The sequence below is a fragment of the Marmota marmota genome, unplaced genomic scaffold (genome assembly GCF_001458135.2).
Source record: "Marmota marmota marmota unplaced genomic scaffold, marMar, whole genome shotgun sequence".
Classification (NCBI taxonomy): domain Eukaryota; kingdom Metazoa; phylum Chordata; class Mammalia; order Rodentia; family Sciuridae; genus Marmota; species Marmota marmota.
In genome coordinates, this window is record NW_025999842.1 from 28723239 (window position 1) to 28746072 (window position 22834).

The 22834-nt window shown below is 40.6% G+C and overlaps 1 protein-coding gene across 10 annotated transcripts; it reads right to left on the bottom strand.

The window, feature by feature from the left end:
• Positions 1-1922: 1922 nt before the first annotated feature.
• On the bottom strand, positions 1923-20939 carry Zbtb24 (zinc finger and BTB domain containing 24). 10 transcript variants are annotated; one of them, XM_015500058.2, is made up of 7 exons: positions 20781-20939; positions 18607-19582; positions 15484-15651; positions 14917-15000; positions 14163-14246; positions 5155-5236; positions 1923-4446 (listed from the first exon to the last, which is right to left on the bottom strand). In XM_015500058.2, the coding sequence occupies exons 2-7, from the start codon at positions 19559-19561 to the stop codon at positions 3723-3725; spliced, it is 2097 nt and encodes a 698-aa protein (XP_015355544.1). In that variant the 5' UTR covers positions 19562-19582; positions 20781-20939; the 3' UTR covers positions 1923-3722. The 10 variants fall into 10 exon arrangements, 6 of the variants coding, with proteins under 6 accessions (XP_015355544.1, XP_048642863.1, XP_015355562.1 ...); XM_015500076.2 differs by lacking the exon at positions 1923-4446 and adding an exon at positions 4467-4596; XM_048786906.1 differs by lacking the exon at positions 15484-15651.
• Positions 20940-22834: the final 1895 nt, after the last annotated feature.

The following is a 22834-nucleotide window of genomic DNA, read 5'->3' on the forward strand; positions in this document are numbered from 1 at the left end:
TATACTTGTTATAACAATTTTAAAAAGTTGTGTACATTTAGTGTAAAATGAATTGCGAAACATTATGCTAGTCATATACTCAGGGACTTATGAAAAGCATTTTTGTGTACCCATTTTATTTGGGTATGGAGAGTAATGACTTGAACCATGGTTTCTGACTGCCTCATGGCTGTTTGTGCTGGGAACTTCCTGTGCAAATGTGCAGGTCAAGACGGCCTAGTTGCTATGGTGATGGCCGGCCTGGGGAGGCTCTATGCAAAGGTGCACAGTTATATCAGTCTGGACCTTGAGCTCAGGCACCACCTCCTAGGTTTAGAGAATTCTGTGACCTTCAAGTCTGTCTGTTTTACTGGAATTTTCCCACAAATAACCTCTAGATGATAAAATCTATATAATAAACATGCTGAGCTAGCTCCGGGTCACTGTTTCTCCATCAGAGGACAGTGTCCCACTTGGTCCCTGCTTTTTCTGTGTTTTTTCTCACACCCCCCCCCCCAATTGCCCCTTGCCAGTTTCTGAATTAACAGGTCATAGAATTTGAGTATAGAAATCACTAAATTTTAAAAAAAGGGATTTCATCCAAAGGGGCAGAATGTATATTTGGAACACAAAGGGAGGTTGGATTGACAAAGCTGTCACTTTCTCATTTTCCTGACTGGTGGTCAGATAATCTAGTTACGGCCAGGACTGAATCCCAACCTAGAAATAGGACTGTATTGTCCATAATAGGAGCCACTAGCCACATGTGGCTATCAAGCACTTGCAACTGAAAAGTGGATTTTAACTTTAATTAATTTTAACAGAAAATTATAAACTGACACTTGTTTCAGTTACTAAAAAAAAATTGCTGGAACTACTTGGTGTGTGAGTCTAGGATTTCCATTGTAAAATATATAAAATCTAAATGCAGATCAAGTACTATCCACTGAACATTAGCATCCAAATCAAGATGTACAGGAATTATAAAATACCAGATTTTGAAGACTCAGCATGAAAAACAGAATGCAAAATATCTCACTAATACCTTTTTATATTAATTGTCTGCTGAAATATTTGGCAAATACTGGATTAAGTAAATTTTATTAAAACGAATTCCACATATTTCTTTGTATTAAGTGTGAATACTAGAAAATTTAAAATTACCTATGTGGCTCAGTTATATTTTGCTTAGTGCAGAAGTAGGTGGTTATAAAGCTAGTTAAACTTGACTAAACAGCCACACAGTTTCTTGAAAGGCTGAGGCAGGAGGATCATTTGAGCCCAAGAATTCAAGACTAGCCCAGCAACAGTGAGACAACTGTTTCAAACAAAAAAGGCTGGGTATGTAGCTCAGTGGTGGAGACCTTGCCTAGTATGTGCAAAGTCTTAAGTAATATCCCGAGCACTATAAAAAATCTTAAAATTAAATAAATCAATCCTGGGCTTGGGGTGTAACTCAACAACATGTAAATTTACTCAGGGCTTATACTTAGCACTCTCAAGCATAGGTTCAATTCTCAGCACCAAAACCAAATAAATAAATGAATAATAAACAATCATGTAATCATATTTTCTGAATAATTACCTAACTATCCAGAGTAAATAGACATTCATCTACTTTAAAACTATGTATTCCCAGGAAAAACCATGGATGAGAAGACTTTGAAAAGTTGGTTAAAAACTTTAAGAACAGGGCAGGGACTGTAGTTCAGCGGCAGAGCACTTGCCTAGCATGTGTGAGGTATTGGGTTCAATCCTCAACACCACAAAAAATAAGTAAAGGTATTCTGTCCACACAACCACCAAAACAAAACAAACCCCTTTAAGAACAAAATACATAGTTTAAATGAGGAAATCAAGAACCTGAAATAGTAGTGAAAGTATTTGTAAAAATTATACCTTTTTTCCAGTCAGGCCCAATCTAATATTTTGGTTGAAGCATATTATATAATTTTGGAACTTTTATTAATTATATATAAAATATAACTTTGACAAGTAAGCAACAAAAATATTTTCATTATCTCTCAAACCTCAAGAATTCTCAATTACTTTAACCTCCAAAGAACTTACTGGATTCAGGTGAATATAAAAGAGTTAGAACAAGAAAACAACTGATGTGAAGTCTTATTAATTTTGGGTCTTCTTTCTACCATCATTATGTTAAACTAGAGATACTAAAACCCAACTTCTTTTCTTAAAAATCCCTTACCAGTTTATGTGACAGAAAGCAGTTAAGACTTCAATTAAATACACTGAACTTGAAAACCTAATTCAAATATAATATTATCTTTTGAAAAATTATTTAAAATCACACAACTATAGACATAGCTGGCTTAGGGTCCGAGAATCAAATTATTATTTTTAATATTTATTTTTTAGTTTTCGGTGGACACAACATCTTTATTTTATTTGTATGTGGTGCTGAGGATCGAACCCAGCGCCCAGAGCATGCCAGGTGAGCGCGCTACCAGCTGAGCCACATCCCCAGTCCCTCAAATTATTTTTAAGATTAGAAAAAGATATACTTTTAAAAATGATGTGGCCATTTTGTGGGACTTAACCTAGTCTGCAATAAAAATAGATCGTAAGTTTGTGTCTCCAGAAAAGTATCGAACACAACACACAGATCAGTACTTTCATAGATCAATGCGAAATCAGTAACTTTAACACAAATTACACTTGAGTAAAATTTTCTAGGATAACTAAAAAACCTTTAACCACATAATGAAAATCAACTATCATTTCTGACAAAATTCAGTTTATTTTTAGGGTGAATGCCTTGATCCAACTTCATATTTAACTTTTTAATTAAAATTTTAATAGCTTGCTTTTTAAAAACGCACAAGTCTGTATTTTCCAAAAAATGTGAATTCAGAATTTTAAAGAAAGTATACTTTTGGCTTTATTGTTATGATTTTGAGTTATGAATACAGGTTATATGGGCTTGAATATACCTTAAGCATGGTTAGCTCACTGTCCCACACAAAGATTAAATGTCCAATTACTATTACCATCATGGTGGTTACATGCCTGTAGTCCCAGCTACTCAAGAAGGCTGAAGCAGGAGGACTGCAAGTTTAGGTCAGTAGGATGTTATCTTAAAATAAGGAAAAAAAAAAAAAAAAAAAGGGACAAGATGTAGTTCAGTGGCAGAGTACTGGCCTAGCATTCGAGAGGCCCTGGGTTCAATGCTTAGTATAGAAAAAAATAAAAATTACTCTTAGGGGATCAACTAAATGTTGTGATTTGTCATATTTAGCCCTGACTTATCTTGGACTGGCAACTGTGTTGCCTAAGAGAAATAAAGGAGTAGAAGCAACTGCTTTACCCAATTCAATCTATATATGACTTCATTTGTTCTGAAGAATAAAGAATATACTGGAAAGGTCAGCAAGACCATAACCTTTGGTTGGTGAACATTTTAATACTTACCAAAAAGCCTAAATCAACACCTCAAAGAAAAATTACCTTATTCTTTAAGAGATGTTGTAATGAAAATGAAAACCATTTATCATTATTTGAAACGCTAAACTCAAATTGGTACTATAGAGGAAACATGATACATACATATACACACACACACACACACACACACACAACATGTTTAGCTGCCCAGACAGAGCACATTATAAACATCTTATGGCTATCACATTTCTTTAAGAACCTAAGTTGTCAGCTCAGAGAGCCTGATTTCAAGAGTTTACCATCCTGCTATAGCTGGAGCAGTCAAACATGTTCACAGGTCAGCTTTGCTCCTGGACAAGTGGAGTGGGCTGGGGCACATGGTGAGTAGGTGGTGGTGATTCAGGCTCCTGAGTCAGGTGCAGGTGCTGAGCTGGATCTGAAGCACTTGCCGCTAAATGGAGCTCCTCTGTTTGCTCTTGATGGGCATGAAGATGTTCCAGGGTTTCCTTGGACAGTGTAATTACATGCACTGGCTCTGTCTGTGAGGGCTCCATCTGGCTTTCAATCATATTGAGACTCTGAATGTGTTCTGTTTGCTCCTGCTGAGCTGAAAGAATTAAATTCTGCAGTTGCTCTGGCTGCTGTGTGAGCAGGGTGAGATTAGCAGCCTGGTCTGCGGTCATGTTCTGGGAACTCTCAGCAGTCATGATACTGATTCCCTGACTAGGACCAGGCATGAAATTGATGTTATGTACAGAATCAGTTACCAGAAGCTGAATCTCCTGCTCTCCAGAGGTAGAGAGCTGGTATGGCTGTAGCTGAAGAATATTTCTGACCTCTTCTGTATTACTACTACCAGAAACACTGCTGGCATCTGATGCATGCTTCTCTTTACTGTGGATTTTCAAGTGAGCCTTCAAGTTGTCTAAGCGAGCAAACTGTAAGTTACACTCTGGGCAGGAGAAAGGCTTTTTGCCTGTGTGCAGAATGCAATGTCTCCTTTTGGCACTGGAGTCAGAGAAGGATTTGCCACAGATGCCACAGGAGTATGGCTTTTCTCCTCTACAAGAAAACACACATTTTACTTTAAAACAGAAATACCTATTTATTACTTCCTGGCTAGTTATGCCTAGTCTTTAAGTTGTACGTAAACCATGGGTTCCCACTAAGGATGTAGGGCAAGTTACATTTCCTTGGGCTTCAGTTTCTAATCTGAAAAAAAATTAAAAAACGTTTGAGAAAAAAATAAACAAGGGATGGGTGTGGTGCTTGAGGTAAGGTGGTAGATGGGGTTGGGCTAGATGTAATAAAATTTTATGATTCCATTGTACATATTTCAGATAAGAAAGTATTTACGCTGTATACATAGTTTTGTTTTAGTTCTTACAGCCATTTTTTAGACTCTAATGTCCAAATAGGTACACACGATTAATGTAATTTTTGTGAGTAAAACATTCAGAAAAAAATTAGAATTTAATGCTTATTTTTAATCGAAGATTCATGTTTTGGACTAGCCCCCAATTCAAAATAAAAATTAAATAAATGAAATCAACAATGCAAATTTTTACTGGTCAGCATCAGTATTGCTAATTTTGCCGGGAATTTCATTATTGAGAAGGTAAAATAAGCAAATTAAAAAAAAAAAAAAAAAAAGAAAGGAAAGATAAAACAAAATAACAAACCACCAGAGTCACAATTTGGGGACCAGGATTATATAGGTAATATGTCATCCCAAAGAACAACACCATAGAAATATCTGCAGAACTTTACCGATGAATTCTGATGTGGGTCTGAAGAGAACTCTTTGCTGTGAAAGACTTGCCACAGATTTCACAAGTAAATGGCTTTTCACCTAAGAAAAGGGAAACATATAAAAATAGATATTTGGCATTTAAAAAAACTCTGAACCACTTCATGGTTCCACAATGTGAAAAGAACAAATGCAGTCAGCAAGAAGGAAGAAAGCACAACAACGCAACTGCTCTGCACCCCACATGAAGCTGAGTGTCAAGGGCAGGCAGAGGAAGCAGGCGTGCTTTGTTCCCTTGAACACCTCAAAACCAAAAGAGGAGGTCATGTTTACATACAGGAAACAAAGGAATTCACTATATTTTTTCCTATATTTTCCACTCTTAGTTCTAATAGTGCTTTCTACACTCCTACCTTACTGCTGGTTAGGTAGCCCATATAACCTTTGCAGGGACTCCTGTGCAGTAGGGTGGCTTATATATTATTCACAGGCATATCTACCTTTCAAATATACCCAGAATCTGACCTGTCACTTGTCTGTGCCATACCATCCCTCCTGGATAATTTCCTCAGCTGCCACCTTGGATGTGTGCTGCCACCAACCCTCCTGGATCACAGCGCAACCTCCAAAAGGGCCTCTTGTTTCTCTGCCACTTATTGTCAATGCAACAGCCAGAGTGATCCCTGGTACAGAGTCAGATCACTCCAAGCTGGGGCTACAAATGCTCTAATGGCTCACCATCCCAAGGTAACAGCCAAGAAAACCATTGGCCTACAAAGGGATCACAGATCTGTACCTTCCCACACATCTTCCTGGCTCCAAATCTCCCTGAGCTCATTTCAGGATCTCTCTCAGGGGTATCACTCACCTCATCTCTCATGTGCTGCTTTACCAGTGGTTTTATCACCACAATCTCCACGACTACCACCACCGTACACTCCTTGATCCACTCCCTGACTTAGTTTTTCCATAATGTTACCATCATCTCATATGCTGTACACTGTACTTATTACCTATCTCTTCCCTTGTTATGTAAGAAAATCTGTGAGCTTATCTACTCCTAGTCCCCAGTGCCTAGGATCTGGGCTTGCTCTCTATTTCAGAAATCCCTGATGAATATTTGAATTTTATATGGGTGAACTAAGGCCCACATCAGACAGTATGACTGTTCAAACCCTACTCTGCTTCATTAACATCAACAAGTGTTTATTCAGTGCTAGTTTGCACTAACATAATAACACACTGTGCCCCCAAGAAACAAAATTGTTTCTAATGTAGATGACAGAAATACATATTTTATGTGATATAAAATAAACATATACGAAGCAACAAAGTATACATGTATGAAGCATATACATACATGAAGCAACAAAATCCCACTTCAATTGGAGAAAAGCAAGGGTAAGTGCAATTTTAAGGGAGGATGGTCCCTTAGCTTCCCTTTCAGGCTTGACAATTCTCCGAGTTGCACTTAAGGAAAAGACACCTGTTACTAACTGGATAAATCTGCATCTTTGCATCATTAACTCCATCCCCTCCCCCTACTAGAAATTGAGCCCAGGGATGTTCTACCACTTAACTACTCTCCACCTCTTTTTATTTTTTATTCTGAGACGGGGTCTTCCTAAATTGCTGATGTTGGTCTCGAACTTGTGATCCTCTTAACTCAGTCTCCTGAGTTCCTGGGATTACAGGGGGGCACCACCACACCCAACTGCATCAAGACCAGGCCACTTTCTAAATCAGAGCTGGAGTCTACTCTGATCTTGGTTGGTTTTCCCCCTCTCAATTAAATTCAAAGACCGAGTACCTGTTCTGTTTGCTTGTGATTTTAAAGTTCTGTGTCAGAAACACAAATAACAATGTTAATTTTACCCTTCAATTTCAGCTGGGCTTCTATCTCAGAAAATTTGTTGGCAAACATTATTATTATTTTTTTAATATTTATTTTTCAGTTTTCGGTGGACACAACATCTTTATTTTATTTTATGTGGTGCTGAGGAACAAACCCAGCGCCCTGCGCATGCCAGGCGAGCGTGCTACCGCTTGAGCCACATCCCCAGCCACAGCAAACATTATTTTTAAGAGCAAGCAATCATTTGAATTAATGGGAATTCTTTCCAGAAACAACATTTTGCAGCTACAGCTCTTTGAGGGAATGAGCAGTATAATAAGACAAATTTTCCTAGCCAGTATGAATATGAATGTCATAGTTCACTTTGTGTTGCTATAACAGAACACCTGAGAATTGGGTGATTTATAAAAAAAATTATTTTTTACAGTCTGGAGGGTGAAAAATTTAAGGTCAAGAGACTTGCAGCTAGTGAGGACTTTCTTATTGTGTTATCTCATACAAGGCAGAAAAGTGCAAGATGGTGTATGCCTGTAACCCCAGCAACTTGGGAGACTAAGGCCGAAGGATCAAGGTCAGGGCCAGCCTCCACAATTTAGTAAGACCTTAACAAAAAATTAAAAATTAAAAAAAGGGCTGAGGATATAGCTCAGTGGTGGAGGTAAGTGTGCTCTTGGGTTTAATCCCTAGTACTGCAAAAAAAGAAAAATAAGTGGAAAGGCAAGAGCACACTTGAGAAAAAGGAGAAGAGCCAAATGGATGCTTTTATCAGGAGTCTGCTTCTGTGATAATGGCATTAATCCACAAGGTCCTACTTCTTAAAATGATTGCATCAGCCATTAAGTTTCCAACCCATGAACTCTGGGGAATGTGGGGACACATTCAAACCACGGCACTGATGAAAGTCTTCTGCCTCCCTGATTTCCCTGTGTACAGCTCTGCCACCTTTGACAAATGACCAATTCTGTTTTAAGTTTATTAATTTTTGAAATACTAATAGACCATCAACAAAGTTCAGAGCTAAGAAACAGAAAAAAAAAAGCATGATCACTATCTCAAAAAGGGATGTATAGTCTATTTGAGAAGATAAGCAAGGCAAAGCTGTATTTGAGTGTATGATCAAATGAGCGGTATCAACAATATTGAGTCCAGACAGGATAGTGGAAGCTAGTGGAGGCAGGATCGGGCCAAACTGGAGAGAAGCCCTGATATCAATGGTATGACCAAAACCCTTGTGTTGGAAATGGTCACGTGGTATAGAAGGACAAGAATTCATCCTGGGGAGTGGTAGAGCTAAAAGATGAGGCCACACCATGAGGAGCCATAAATTCCAGGCAAAGGACCTTTAAGCCTCTGAAGGTTTTTAGTAGAATGATGACATGCCAAAAGTATTATAAATTAAGTCTGGGAATGATGGGTACCGTAAGCTGGAAGCAAACCTTCTTGTTATATTCTACATACAAGGTGCTGAGGCCTGGGCCAGGAGGTGGCAGGAGGCCAATGGAGAGGGACAAGGATGAGATGACAGGGCCTAAGTTTAGGGAGTGGGACCAGAAGGAAGTTTGTTACAGGAGAACTAGACAACACTGATTAAAATTAAGGGCAGAGACACAAGTATGACTAAACGCTCCTCCAGTGGAACACTGATAGAAGGAGGGAGCTCAGGGATCCTTTCGGAGCCTCCTCTCAGCTGGCTAATCCACCACCCCTGCACCCAGCTGGGAGACTTATAAACCCATGCCTGGGCTCCATACAGGATTTTTTACTCAATATTTACTGGACCTCAGTGGATTTGCCCCTGCCATCAGTGCAAACCTGGATGGCTTTCTTGGTTAATGGCAGCACCACCCAATCCCTGTCCCAGCCAGGCACAACAATCACAGTGATACTCCCAGTTCTCTTTTTGCCATGTTAACCAGCAATTCAGTCCTATACATTTTCCCTCCTGAGAATCCTGCTTCACAAGTGGAACACAGTCTTGTTTTTTCTTACAAAAATTAAGTTCATTGTAAAATATTCAAATGATATTGAGGGGTACAAAGAATGCATAAAGTGCTCCACATTCTCCTCTCTTCAATAACCAATCAACACTGTGATAAACACCTTTACATGCAAATCCATTGGTGCATATGCACATGAAGTACAAAGTTCACACCCAGTACAATGTTATTCTTTCAAGTAAAGCCATACCACATTTTAAAAGGTTGTATTGTAGTTCTCCGTATATTGATGGACATTTAGGTTGTTTTTAAGTTTGTGACATTATAGTCAATCTTGCTTATAATCAATATCTTTATACAAACATCTTTTCACAGTTGGACAGTTAAAATTTTGATAAATATTGCCAATTTCTTTCTAGAAAGCCTCCAAATTTTATTTCCACCAATAATACATAGAGATGTCCATTACCTCATGTATTTGCTAATCTAATGGACAAAAACCATGTACACTACTCTTCTGATGATTAATAGGGTTTTAGAGTGGTTTACTTGCCATTCCTACACTGTCTTCCCTGACGCACATCCCTGGCCCAGTTTCTTACTGGGGTACTCACTTCTTATTTGGTAAATTAACACTTTATCATATATGTAGGAACTAAAAATCTCCTGAATACGTCTCTTCATTCCATTCTCTTGACTTGCAAGTCCTCATCACTCTTAGGGCCTGCTAACCAGCTCATTCCCAGACCTGTCCCTCTTGGGGCTGCTGAGTCCTTTTAAAGACACAAATAAAAATGTCCCTTTTCCCTGCTTAAAAGCTACTCCATGCTTGCCATCATGGTGGTCTGCCCACTGTCTGGCAGTCCCATCCCACATATGCATGGCAGAATTTCTTGTACTACTCTTGGATGCTAGGCTCTCATATCCCCAAGCTTAGCATTCCCTGCTCCTGTCTGCAGATGCCTCTTTCTGCTCTCAGAACATGCTCTGGCTTCCTGGTCTAGGTTTCTCCTATGGATGCTTTCCCAGATCTTTTGGGGATGTAACCCATCCTCTCTGTGCTCAGACCTCTACTGCACTGTCCTGATACTCGTCATCGTCTCCTTTTTTGTGTGTGGGTGTGTGTGGGGGGTGGGTTGGATAATCGGAAGTGAACCCAGGGGCACTCTACCACTGAAATACATCCCCAGCCCTTTTAATTTTTTTGAGGCAGGGTCTCACTAAGCTGCCTAGGCTGGTGTCAAACTTGTGATCCTTCTGCTTCAGCCTTCCCACCAGCTTGAATTATAGGTGTGTGCCACTACACCCAGCTTGTCTTGAGATTCTTAATAGACAGCATGTAGACACTGTAAAAACATGCTGTGGTGAGAAGCCCCAGCTCTCAGGAAGATGGGAACAAGCAACATTAATGGACCATCTTAACATATAACTGAGGAGATTGAGGTAGCTTCAAATCCAACCCAAGCAAATGAGGCTCTGAATGAAAACTATGACTTAATAAACTTTATTATGGGTGACTAGGAAGGGCCATCCACAGGTGAGTGGGAGCCTGCAGTGTAGAACCAGTGTTAGTACCTAACACCATCCAAGGGACAGGGATGCATGAGGAGTAGGACTGCACTATGGAGTTGGAAATGCCTCACACCAGGCTTTTCCATTGCTTGGGATAATTCCCTTGACTTGCCCCCAGCTAACCAAAGAAGTTTTAGATCACTATCATGGTTTCTGTGTACCCTGATGTCAGGAAGATGTAGCCCCTTTGTTCATATATTCACTGCCTACCAGTTTTGTGAATCTGCTTGATTTCAACTGATCCAAATAAGCCTGCACAGCTCCAGGTACAGAGACAAGCACAGATGCAAACACAAAAGCCTAAGCCAGGCATCCTCTCCCTTTGGCTGACTCATCAGTACCGACCATCTGCCAGACACCTGACATTCCTTTCAAATAGGTTCATCTCCCTCACTAAGGATACCCTCTTAGGGAATAAAATACATTTATTTTGCCTCTGACTTATCTAGTGCTTGGTGCAGAACATCTAACCCTGAGAGAGTCTGCCCTTAAAGATGTAAGATATGAACGTCAATCTAGGTTTTCCAACTGAGCATGGCTCTGCTGACATGATCCATACTGCTCAACCTGGCCCAGCGCAGGTAACAGGTTGATTGGTGCTTTTCGACACCATATTAAGTAGCTTCTCTGTGCTGGGGACAGATGGATCATAGTCCCAGCCATCGGAGAGCCCCAGATTTGTTAGTGGCTTAGTTTCAAGGCCATACCAAACACTTTATATTGTGTACCCCACCCCCCCACCCCAATGACACACCCACCATCCACTGTCTTTTGCTTCTCCAAAGTAGACAGGCTATGAAGGGCTCACAGGGATTATAAGGGAAGATCTTCGCTTCCTTTTTACATCCTCACTTCTGGTCTACTCACAGTGATCAGATGCTTTATGGCTCATTCTCAGGAGACAAAACTTCTCTGGCACTGATCAACAGGACTGGGCCACCTCAGCCCTGTTCCATCTGGTTCTCTGGGGAGTCCATAGTAACCTCACACACTATTTACAGGCACATGTGTAAGTGCACACATTCATAGCTCTGCCTGTATCGCTTCCCTCAGATCTGACATGACAAACTCCTGTAATCTGTTCCTCCCAGTCTGCCCCAGATTTTGTTCCTTCCAGTTGCTTTTGCCTCCTCTGTATCTCACTCCCGAATCCAACCACAAACAAAACATGCTGAACACCTTCTCAGAGTTGCTGCCATCTCTACTGCTGCCCCACTGGGCCAACCTCCTCATCATTACAACAACCTTATGATGCGTTTTCACCTCCAGCCTTAACTCACCCCACCCCATATGACAGATGCAGTTATTCTATTAACCCATAAAGTCAAAATTTTCAATTCTGAAAACATTTCAGTGAAACTGTCACAAGTGCTGTAAAACAGGTTGGAAACAACTTACAGCTTATGTATTAACATTAGCTAATATTAATACTATTGTAATTATCCTATTATAATTATATTTCATATTTTATGTATATATGTTTGTACAGGTGTTACACATATGGGACAATGGGACAAAAATGGGCAAAATTCAAAATCACGTCATCTCATTCCTTTAGGTAAAGGCATCTTACTTGGAATAAAATTCAAAGTCTTTTATGGTCTTTAGGTGCTTACGCCTGTGAGTACAGAAGAAACACGGAGAGGCACTTCAGAGGCTCTAGCCCAGGCCTTTTCTTTTTTTTAAAGCTTCTCAGGTGACTAAAGTGTGTAGCTAAACTGAGAACCCCTGTACCAATGCCCAGGTATACCACTTTCTCCTATTCCCAGATTCCCTGCTCCGCTTTAGCTCCTGCCTCTTGGCATTTCTACATCATGTCAGAAATGCTTCTGTCTGAAGGCTTTTACCTGCTGTCCCGTCCCCACCTAGAATGTTCCTGACTGGATGTCCACAACGACTGGCCTGTTCCCCACATTCTGATCTCCAACCAAGGTACCTTCTATCAGTGAGACCTTCCTAGAACAGTCCCTATATAAAAGAGCAATTCCACACTGCTTTTTACCCTGCATTTACTTCTTCATGGCACTCACCACTACCTAACACGTTACACACTCTTATGCTCTCTATCTCTGAATGTTAGCCCCTTACCAGCAGGGCTCTGTCCCTCTCATTTAGGGCCTAAAACAGTGCCTGGTACCCAGTAACTACTCAGTAAATATGTGCTGAATAGATAATTAAATTTTGCAGAAACCACGAATGGTGTCTGTGAAAAGACTATAGACACACCATTTTCAGAAAACTCACAACCCATGAGATAATTTATTGACTTTAAGAAAACTGATACAGGCTAAGTATTTTCAGAAATGCCTGGGGCCAGAGGTGTTTTGAATTTTGGATTCTTTTCCCCAATTTTAGAATATTTGTATATATATATATATATAATGAGATATTATGGGGAAGGGACCCACGTCTAAAAGAAAATCCATTTATGTTTCACATAAACCTCTTTTACATAGTCTGAAAATATTCTGCACAATATTTCTAGTGCCTCTATATTTTGACTGCGATCCATCACATAAAGTTGTGTGTGGAATTTTCTACTTATAAATATCATATCCATATTCAAAGAGTTTTGGATTTTGGAGCATTTTGGATTCTGAATTAGAGATATTCAACCTGCATTTAAAAAGTAAAGTCCAGGGGCTGGGGTTATGGCTCAGTGGTAGAGTGCTTACTTAGCACATGTGAGGCACTGGGTTTGATCCTAACCATCACATAAAAATTAAGTCATAGTGTCCATCTACAACTTAAAAAAAAAAAAAAAATGTTAAAAAAAAGAAAAGTCCAAAGCACTATAAACCATTCTGATACATAATTTCAATGTACAATTTAATAAGAATCATTATGTTATCAACCAACCCACAACAGGCCTGGTACAGTGGTGCACGCCTGTAATACCAGCAGCTTAGGAAGCTGAGGCAGGAGAATGGTGAGTTCAAAGCCAGCTTCAGCAAAAGTAAGGTGCTAAGCAACTCAATGAGACCCTGTCTCTAAATAAAATACAAAATAAGGCTGAGAATGTGGCTTAGTGGTTGAGTACCCCCGAGTTCAATCCCCAGTACCCTCCTACAGAAAAAAAACACAAAAAAACAAAAAGCCCCACAATAACAAGTTTTTCTTATGTGCCCCTTACCAAAAGGTACAAGAGAATCACAGTTTTACTTTTCTAATCTTAAATAAAAAAAAAAAAAAACTACCCTGACCTAATCAATTTGCCTCCTCTTTATTCCTGTAGCTGTGTTTTTAGAAAGTGGTAATGCTTAAGTGGTTAAGTGCTAGTTCCAGAGGTGAAAGTGGTGACTTCTCAGTGTTTGTTACTTTCCCTCTATTTTATTTTGTAAACAATTTATCTTGATCATCTTCAATGCTGAAGTAAATTAAGAGTGAAGCACAGAAATAGACTTGTATTATTCTGTGGAACTAAATGAACTTTCATAATGCCCATCGAGTAATCTCCATTTTCTAACTACAAAGAGATGGGATGTCCCCACAGAACAGTGCTAACAATATTCTGCCTTGGGCTTTTAAATGTTCTACTTAGAAATCTCATCCAATGTACACAAACATTCCCAAATACAGGCTGAGGAGGGGACTCGAAACTTCATTCATCACTCTGCTAAAAACATCAAGTGTACTAAGGAAGATAAATGAGAAGGTGTCTTACCTGTGTGTGTTCGTAGATGTTTCTTTAGCTGAGACACATCCATGAATTTGCGTTGACAGTGGGTGCATTCCGGTAATGAGTGGCCTTGTCGCAACAATAAAAAAAGTGTCAGTGCATATATGCTCTCCCTGCATTTCTTCAGTGATTTGCGTTAAAGCACTTCCCTGAAAAATAATCACTTTAAATATGGGACTTTAACAACAAGAAATATATTTTATTAATTTGGTAACAGTTAATATTTCCCTATGTACCTCAACTCACTGTTTCCCTGAGAGAACTAGACCTTCTGAGTCCTCCTAAGCATAAACTTTTTCCATCAAAGCACTAGAGTGACTGGCCAGTTGATCTTGCATCATGCTCTTACCCCCTCCTTCATTTCTTATCAGCTGACAGAAAAAAAGAAAAGGACAGTGACTAGACCAGGTGGGAGAAAGCCTGGACTAACTGCCATAGGTGGTATCTCTCTAGGCATCATTAACAACCTATCAACTGAAGCCCTCTTGGGCAAGTGGCAAAAGATACCAATTCTGTAGGGGTTCTGTGTGTGGCATCCAAACTATGGTACAAAAATTAAATTTAAATCACACATAGTATAGAATAACACAACAACCTCTAATGTAGATTGCCTTTTTAAGACTTTTCCCATAAATATCCATTTATCTTCTATGATATCAACCTAATGTTTCAGAAACAATTTGTCTTTGCATTTTTTTCTCCATTAATCTAAATTTTCTCTCACTTTATGTCACTGTACCTGTATGAACTCGGTAATGACTCTTTAGTTGTCTTTTCTGGCTGAAATACTTTCCACACTGATCACAGGTGAAAGACTTCTGTCCTGCCAAATAAAAGATAAAACACTTGAACCATGCAAAAAACTAGAGAGCTAGAATAATCACTCACTAATAAGGTAACTAACATAGTGGGTCCAGGTTCCCATTTTCTGTAAATGATACAAATGGATTGCTTATACACCCAAAAGCCTTCAGAGTTTTCAGCAGGAACTTAAAATGTGCAAAGGTATATAAAGGCAAGAGAGAGAAGTGGAGATTGGTGTAGAATTGGAGAATTCAAATTTTCCCCAAAGACATTCAAAGTAAGCTAATTCTAAGCCAGTTTATAGCTCTAATTGAAGGTCAGTGCTGTTTAACTCTGAAAACTTCATCTGAACTGCACTATGACAGAGGTCTAATTCAATCTTTCAATGACACCATGTGGGAAATGGTATCAGTCTGAGAATACACCATTTAGATCCCAACAATGTCCACCCCAAGGAATGGGAATCTGGTGGCATGTGGCCCTCTGGTGCAAGCCCAGCTACCTGAGTGCAGGCTCATGTGCTCCAGCAGTGAGTGCTTGGTGGTCAGAGCCTTGCTGCACACGGTGCAGGTGTACGGCCGCTCGCCTGTGTGCATCCTGGTGTGGACCTGCAAAGAGTGCTTCTGGGCAAAGCCTTTTCCACACTCATTACATTTGAAGGGTCGCTCCCCTGGAATAAAAGCCCCAAAAGCTTGGTGTAAGCAAGAATCTGCATGTCTTTCTGTTCCCTCCCAAATTAAAATGATAATAAAGAAGTTGCTCTTAAAGACATATATCCAAAGACCAGTGTTACAGGAGAGACAATGTTGGCAATAAAGTTTGGAAGCTGAAAGAGATAATCCCAAAGCAAGCAGTGAAGAGCAACAAGATACAACCAAATTTTTAAGACAGAGCCTCCAAAAGGCTCAATAACTGTAATCTCTAATCACAGGAGTGAGGGAGGGTAAAGAACAGTCGATTTCAAAGGTAGTTAAGATACCCAAACCCAGTCTCCTATTCCATACAGGCAGGACACTTGCCCTCTGCCAAGAGAAGATGGAAATTATTTTCTAAGACAGTAAAAGAAAATGTTTCTGGATTAAGGATTGTCAGGCACTGGTGAGATGAGGTTAAAGGATATATTTGGGATAATGAGAGGCTACTCAGACACTAGCAGCTAGGCCTAGTGCTTCCTGGTAGGAAAGTAAAGGCCTTTTTCCTAGGTGACTAGCCTGAGGTAAGAGAGCTACAGATGCCCCACCAGGCATCTCTAAGGAAGTAGGGCCCAGCCACAACTTCTCCAGTAAGGCTACTGTTTCATAGGCACTTTCCATACCTGCAAGGCTGGTATGCTTTTAGAAACCTACTCTAACATATGATGAAGCAGGCATTCAAGGAAAGACTTTAGTAGCAGAGACAGATAACAAGACAAGAAGAAGAAGAGAAAAAAGGTATGTGTAGAAAACACAGACGGCCCTGAGTGAAGAAAAAGTTTTTTAAAAATATTTTAAAAGGTGAGGTTCTAGAAGTAAAAAGTATAAAAGTAGAATCAGAAAAATCTCTAAGGGCTGAAAGATAAAGTAGAACTCTCCCTAAAGTACAGAACACAATGATGTTTCCATCATATGAGCAAAATGATGAGAAAATTGGAAGATGGGTCCAAGAGGTTCAACATGCAAACAGCACACCTGGAAAGAGAGAACAGGGAAAATAGAGGGGAGGAAATCATCTATGAAATAATTCAGTAAAGTTTTCTGAAACTGAAAGGAGTTTCTAAACTGTATGGATCTATCTAGTATCTAACAAAATGGAAGAAAACAGATCCACATTAAAGTTCCAGAATCCTGAAGGCAAAAGGAAAGATCCTACATGCTGTTTTTTTCCTTAACAAGTCTTACAGAATGATTTAACTCTGTATTTATTTTTTTAATAAGAATTTGTATTTTTTTAAATTATTTACACATGACAGTACGATGATCTTGACATATCATACATTTGAATCAGATGGGGTATAATTTCTCATTTTTCTGAGTGTGATTTAACTCTTTAAATTAGACACATCTGTCTCTTTTTTAACTCAGAGCACTTAGCCACTAATCCACATCCTCAGCCCTATTTTGTATTTTATTTAGACACAGGGTCTCATTGAGTTGCTTAGTGCTTCGCTTTTGCTGAGGCTGGCTTTGAACTTACAATTCTCCTGCCTTAGCCTTCCAAACCATGGTATTACAGGCATGCGCCACTGTGCTCAGCTATGTACATATGTATTTTGATTAAAAAATAAAAAAAAACAAAATGCAAGCAGTGGCACATGCCTATAATCCCAGCAGCTCAGGAGGTTGAGGCAGGAGGATGGAGAGTTCAAAGCCAGAAACAGCAAGGCACTAAGCACCTCAGTGAGACTCTGCCTCTAGATAAAATACAAAATAGGGCTGGGGATGTGGCTCAGTGGTCGAGTGACCTCAAGTTCAATCCTGGGTACTCCCACCCTCCCACAAAATCAACCTAGTACAAAAAAGAACCTGTAACACCAAGGTTCTAGATAATTAAACAGGAAGTTCTGGGGGTAGGGGTCAGGCACATAAGCTCTCAGGCAATTCTAATGTGGCTATTGTGAACCATAGCATCAGATGACAGCAAGCTGCTAAATGACAGAAGATTTAGTACCAGTCCTTATATTTAAGTTTAAAATTAAAGTGAGGAATATATAAGTGGCAACTATAACCTGTCCCAAAGCAGAGTGAGTTAAGCACCTGAGAGAAGGCTTAAAGGAGCAAGAGATTTCTGGCTAGCACTGCACAGTACAGTATAGTAGATATTCAAATTTTCATTAACTAAAAATTTAAAAGTTCAGTTTCCTAGTCACATTAGCCATAATTTGAGTGCTCAAAATCCTATGAAGTGCCAGATGCGGTGGTGCTGCAATCCCAGCACCCTGGGAGGCTGAGGCAGGAGGATTGCAAGTTCAAAGCCAGCCTCAGCAAAAGCAAGGTGCCTAGCAACTCAGTGAGACCCCGTGTCTAAATAAAATACAAAATAGGGCTGAGGATGTGGCTCAGTGGTTGAGTGCCGCTGAGTTCAATCCCCAGTCCCCCCCCCACCCCCCACCCCCCAAAATCCCACGAGGCTAGTGGCCATTATACTACATAATGAAGACAGAGAACATTTTGTCATCCAGAGGGACCAAAAAGGGGAAAGCATCTATAGCTAGAGGGCTGAATTATAAAGTTACCAACACAGAACTGAAAGAATGTTTTGGTCAAGATGAAGAATGTTTAAGAATCACAAAGCAGAGCGAGTGGGGCCAAAGCTTGATAACTGGATGAGGCTAAAGCTTTGAACCAACTATTCCAATTAAGAGGGGTTCTGGAATCAGGTCAGCAGGGTTCATATCCCAGCTCTCTTACAAAATGGGTGACCCTCGGCAAGTTATTCAAGCTTTCTGGGACTCAGTCTTTTCATCTGTAAAACAAGCATAATATTACCTACCCAGCAGGATTACTATGAGAATTACATGCAGTAACTTGTACAAAGGCTATATTATAATGCCTGTCACATGTAAGACACACAGTAAATACAAGCTATTATTATCATTACTATTCTAAATTCCAAAATGCATTGCAATAAGCTGCAAAAGTGTAATTACCTGTGTGACTCCTCTGATGGATTGCTAAAAAGTGATTGTATTTAAAGACTTTGCCACAGTCTTTACAGCGGGCCTCAGGACCACTGGGGCGCTTTCTCCTTCCATATATCCTCTTAGCTGAAGCCTGGTCGTCTTCATCCCCAACAAGTTTATAATCTTTAAGTTTGACAGACCTCCGAATCCTCCGCTTGCTGCATCTACTCTGGTGGTCCTGCCCATCCTGGGTCTTGGGATCACAGTTCTCATCTTTTTCAGTGGGCATCTCCTCCATTCTACCTGGTTCACAAGCAGGGTCAGATCCTTCCTTTTCTTTTACTGGAATCGGTTCATTCAGTACACCATTGTCTCCTTCTTTAACAACAAAGTTTTGTCTATTCTGAACCGAATTGTTCACTCTTAGCTGGATTTCTTCCTCTGCAGCCTGTTCTGATTTCCCCTCCTGCAAACTATTGACTTTTCTTGGTCTTCCCCGTTTCCGTTTTGGAGGATCATTTTTCTTATTAGAAATAACAACGACTGGAGCACCAGCTCTGTTCAAAGTTGTTGGCTTTGGGGAGTTATGATTATTCTGGAAGTCTGTATATGCCTTTATCAAGTCGTAGACTTTTAAGAACTGAGCAGTAGCCAGGATTTGTTCCGTACTTTTCTCACTAGCATGGAGATAACCTGTGTAGATAAATTCTAGCAGGATGCCAAAGGTGTCTGCAACCATGCCTTCCAGCATATAAATGGACTGGCCAATCTCCCCCTCCTCTGCAAACATCATTGAGAAATATTCGCTACTAGCAGCAAGTAAGGCTTTGTGGGCCCGGAAATGCACATTCTCCACGATTAAAGTAATGTCACAGAGAAAGCCTTTCTTTCTCTGATCCTCAAAACTGGCCAGGACAGTGTCACTGTGAGTATCTGAGTGAACAACAAGCTGTTCAGAAGGCTGTGGTGATGTTTCTGCCATTTTCTTTAGAAGTCAAGAAGGCTTAAATTTAAAATAAGAAGACAATGTTTAATAGGGAGGAAGCATTGTCTAATAATGGTTCATATGAACCTGCATTAACCTCACATTGTTTAATGAACTTTACTACTACTTTTTTTTGCAATTAAACATATAATCATTATTTCACTTTATCATATTCAGTTATTGATGCTCAATACATAGCATAAAATCATCAGATAAATAGACAGAGACAGATATTTAGCCTCCATCTCAGAAATATTGCACCAAAATGATCAGATAAGTAGATATAGATCTACATCCCGTATTTCAGATAAGAGGAAGGAACAAGAGGGACAGGGATGGTAATGGGAAGTGAAGGGGAGTGAAACTGATCAAACTATGTTATATGTACGAACTAATATGCCACAACAAAACACCACTAACATATTAATTAAAAATTTAGAAATAATCATTCCAGAATAGAGAAATCCATAGAAATATATTAGTGTCCGCCAGGAAGTAGTGGGGGGTTGGGGTGGATGAATGGGAACTGAGTACTACTGGAAAAAGAGGTTTGGGGGTGGTGTAGTGAGGTTTGTACAACTCTAAATGTATGAAGCATCACTGATGTGAATAAAAAGGGTAAATTTTATGGCACATTAATTATTTCAAAAAAGCTGTTATTTTTTAAAGTCTATTTAAAAACTTAGCCCTGGGTTCTTATTCCCGTTGCACCTGATCTCGCTGGGTGAATTTCCAACATCCTTTGAATCTCTCACATTCTCCTCTGGAAATGACGGAATGAGATCAAACATCTGTAAAGTCCTTCCCCGCACTAACTTTTATGGATGCGCAAATGTCGTAGTGAGAACTACACATGCCCTGATCTTGCACATTATCAGTTATTTTTCATCTGTGAAATATGAAAAAAAGCTAAGAAAATGTACGCGTACAAAGCGAATCTGGGAGAAGCTGCAAAGTTAAAACAACGTAAGCCACAAGGGGTCTTGCACGAAACCGCTACGTGGAAGGGCCTGGCTGGAGCCACACGGCCCTCGGCACGGAGACCCTAGCTCCATTACCCGCGCCAGTCCCAACCCGGCAGAGTCGGGAGCGACGGCACGTGACAGCCACCGCCTCCAGGCCCAGAACCGCGGGCCCGCCAGGAGGACGGCCGTGAAAGGGTCCGCGCAGCCGCGGGTTCCGCAGCTCAGGGACCGCGGGCACCCAGCGGACCTACCTCTTATGGGCGCCCGGCGCGGTCCGGGTCGCGGCCCAGCCTACCTGGAGGCCAGGCGGGCACCCCCACGCCCGGCCGCCCCGGCCCCGGCTTGCCCAGGCCGCAGCTAGGATTCCTGGGCCGCGGATGCTGCTTCTGCGTCGGCGCAGCCAACCCGGAAGCGCGGCGCGCGGACGCCAGACCACGTGGCCCAGGACACGCCCCTCTACGGGCGGGGCGGGCGGCACCGCCCAGAAAGCCAGGCAGGTGTTGTGATTGTGCTTTGCGGAGTTTCACCTGGTATTGGACCGTTAGCTCCTCACCGCTTCGATAATCAATTTTGCCTCTTCCCAGACGCTGAATCTGGCATTAAGGGTGCGAATGTGTGATAAACGACCGAAATCGCCTCTACCTTTCATTCTTGTCGTCGTCGTCATCATCATCTAATTCTAATATTATAACTATTATTTACCTGCTAGATGTTTTTCACATCGGCCTCCCTTTCCTCCCCACTTCCAACGCTGTAGTCCAAGGGAGCGAAGATAGCACTCTAGTCCAACAGACCTGGGTTCTGAGAGACCTGGGCAAGTTACTTATCCTCACACTCTTGGTTTTCTTAAAATGGAGATATTAACACTAGTGCCCCGTTGGTAGGATTGGCATGATGTTAGCAAGAACAAGTATATAGTGGGCTCAGTAAAAGCCTGGTTTAATTCACGGTTGCCGAGACTAAAAATATTATTATTTGAACTTTCATCGTCTCTCTTCAGTAGACTGTTAAAGATTTCTACATAGTCTTGGTTGCAGTGTGGTTCCCTGTAAGACACAGGCATTTGGGAGGTGTCTCCAAGTATAAATCACAGGCAGAAACTAGAGTCACACCCCCCTTTAGATTCCACTGTGGCTCCCATATGCCCTCTGGGTAAAGCTTAAGCTCTTGATATAAAGCTTAAGCTCTTGATGCAAGCCCAGCTCAAGTCCATTTCCACCCCCTCTTCCAATGATTTATTTCAGCATTTTCCCTCTTGATTCATGCTTTATTAATACCGAATTGCTTATTTATTTTCCCCTCCACTTCCAGATCTCCAGCATGCCATCTACAGCCTTCATGATTTTGAAGCTGAAGATGTAATTACCAGTCTCTTAAATGTTACTAGTTTTTCTTAAAATTGGCTTAAGCCACACATTACCTCTAAGTCCTCCAGATTTGTAGGGGTCCAAATGGGATAGTGGGAGCTCTCCCTGACTTCTGCGTGCCAGCAGAGCAGAGGTCAGTACAAGACGTGGCTGCTCCATTATTTTTTGCTGCCACAGGATTGCAATAAAAATGGTGCAGTAAAAACTGTGGGCATCTACAAATTAGGTGTAGTACACAAACTAGATAAAAATTTTAAATGAGAATACCATTTAAATGTATCAGTAATGCTATGTTTTAAGGGTAAGATTGATTACCTTCAGATTTTGTGTATTCTTGTTAAAAGAATAGGATAGCTTCTCAATGGATGGAAACAGAATGCATAACTTTGACAAGTGTAGAGAAATGAAATCAATCCAAAAGAAAGGAAAAGGAAAAGAGAAGATGTTAAAGAGGTAGAAAGGCTTAGGTCACGTAAAGTCTTTTATGCCAAGAATAAGAAGACTGGATTTTGCTCACCATCTCTAGCAGTCAGAGAAATGCAAATCAAAACCACCCTAAGATACCATCTCACTCCAGTAAGATTGGCAGCCATTATGAAGTCAAACAACAACAAGTGCTGGCGAGGATGTGGGGAAAAGGGTACACTTGTACATTGCTGGTGGGACTGCAAATTGGTGCAGCCAATTTGGAAAGCAGTATGGAGATTTCTTGGAAAGCTGGGAATGGAGCCACCATTTGACCCAGCTATTCCCCTTCTTGGTCTATTCCCTAAAGACCTAAAAAGAGCTTGCTACAGGGACACTGCTACATCGATGTTCATAGCAGCACAATTCACAATAGCAAGACTGTGGAACCAACCTAGATGCCCTTCAATAGACGAATGGATTAAAAAAATGTGGCATTTATACACAATGGAGTATTACTCTGCATTAAAAAA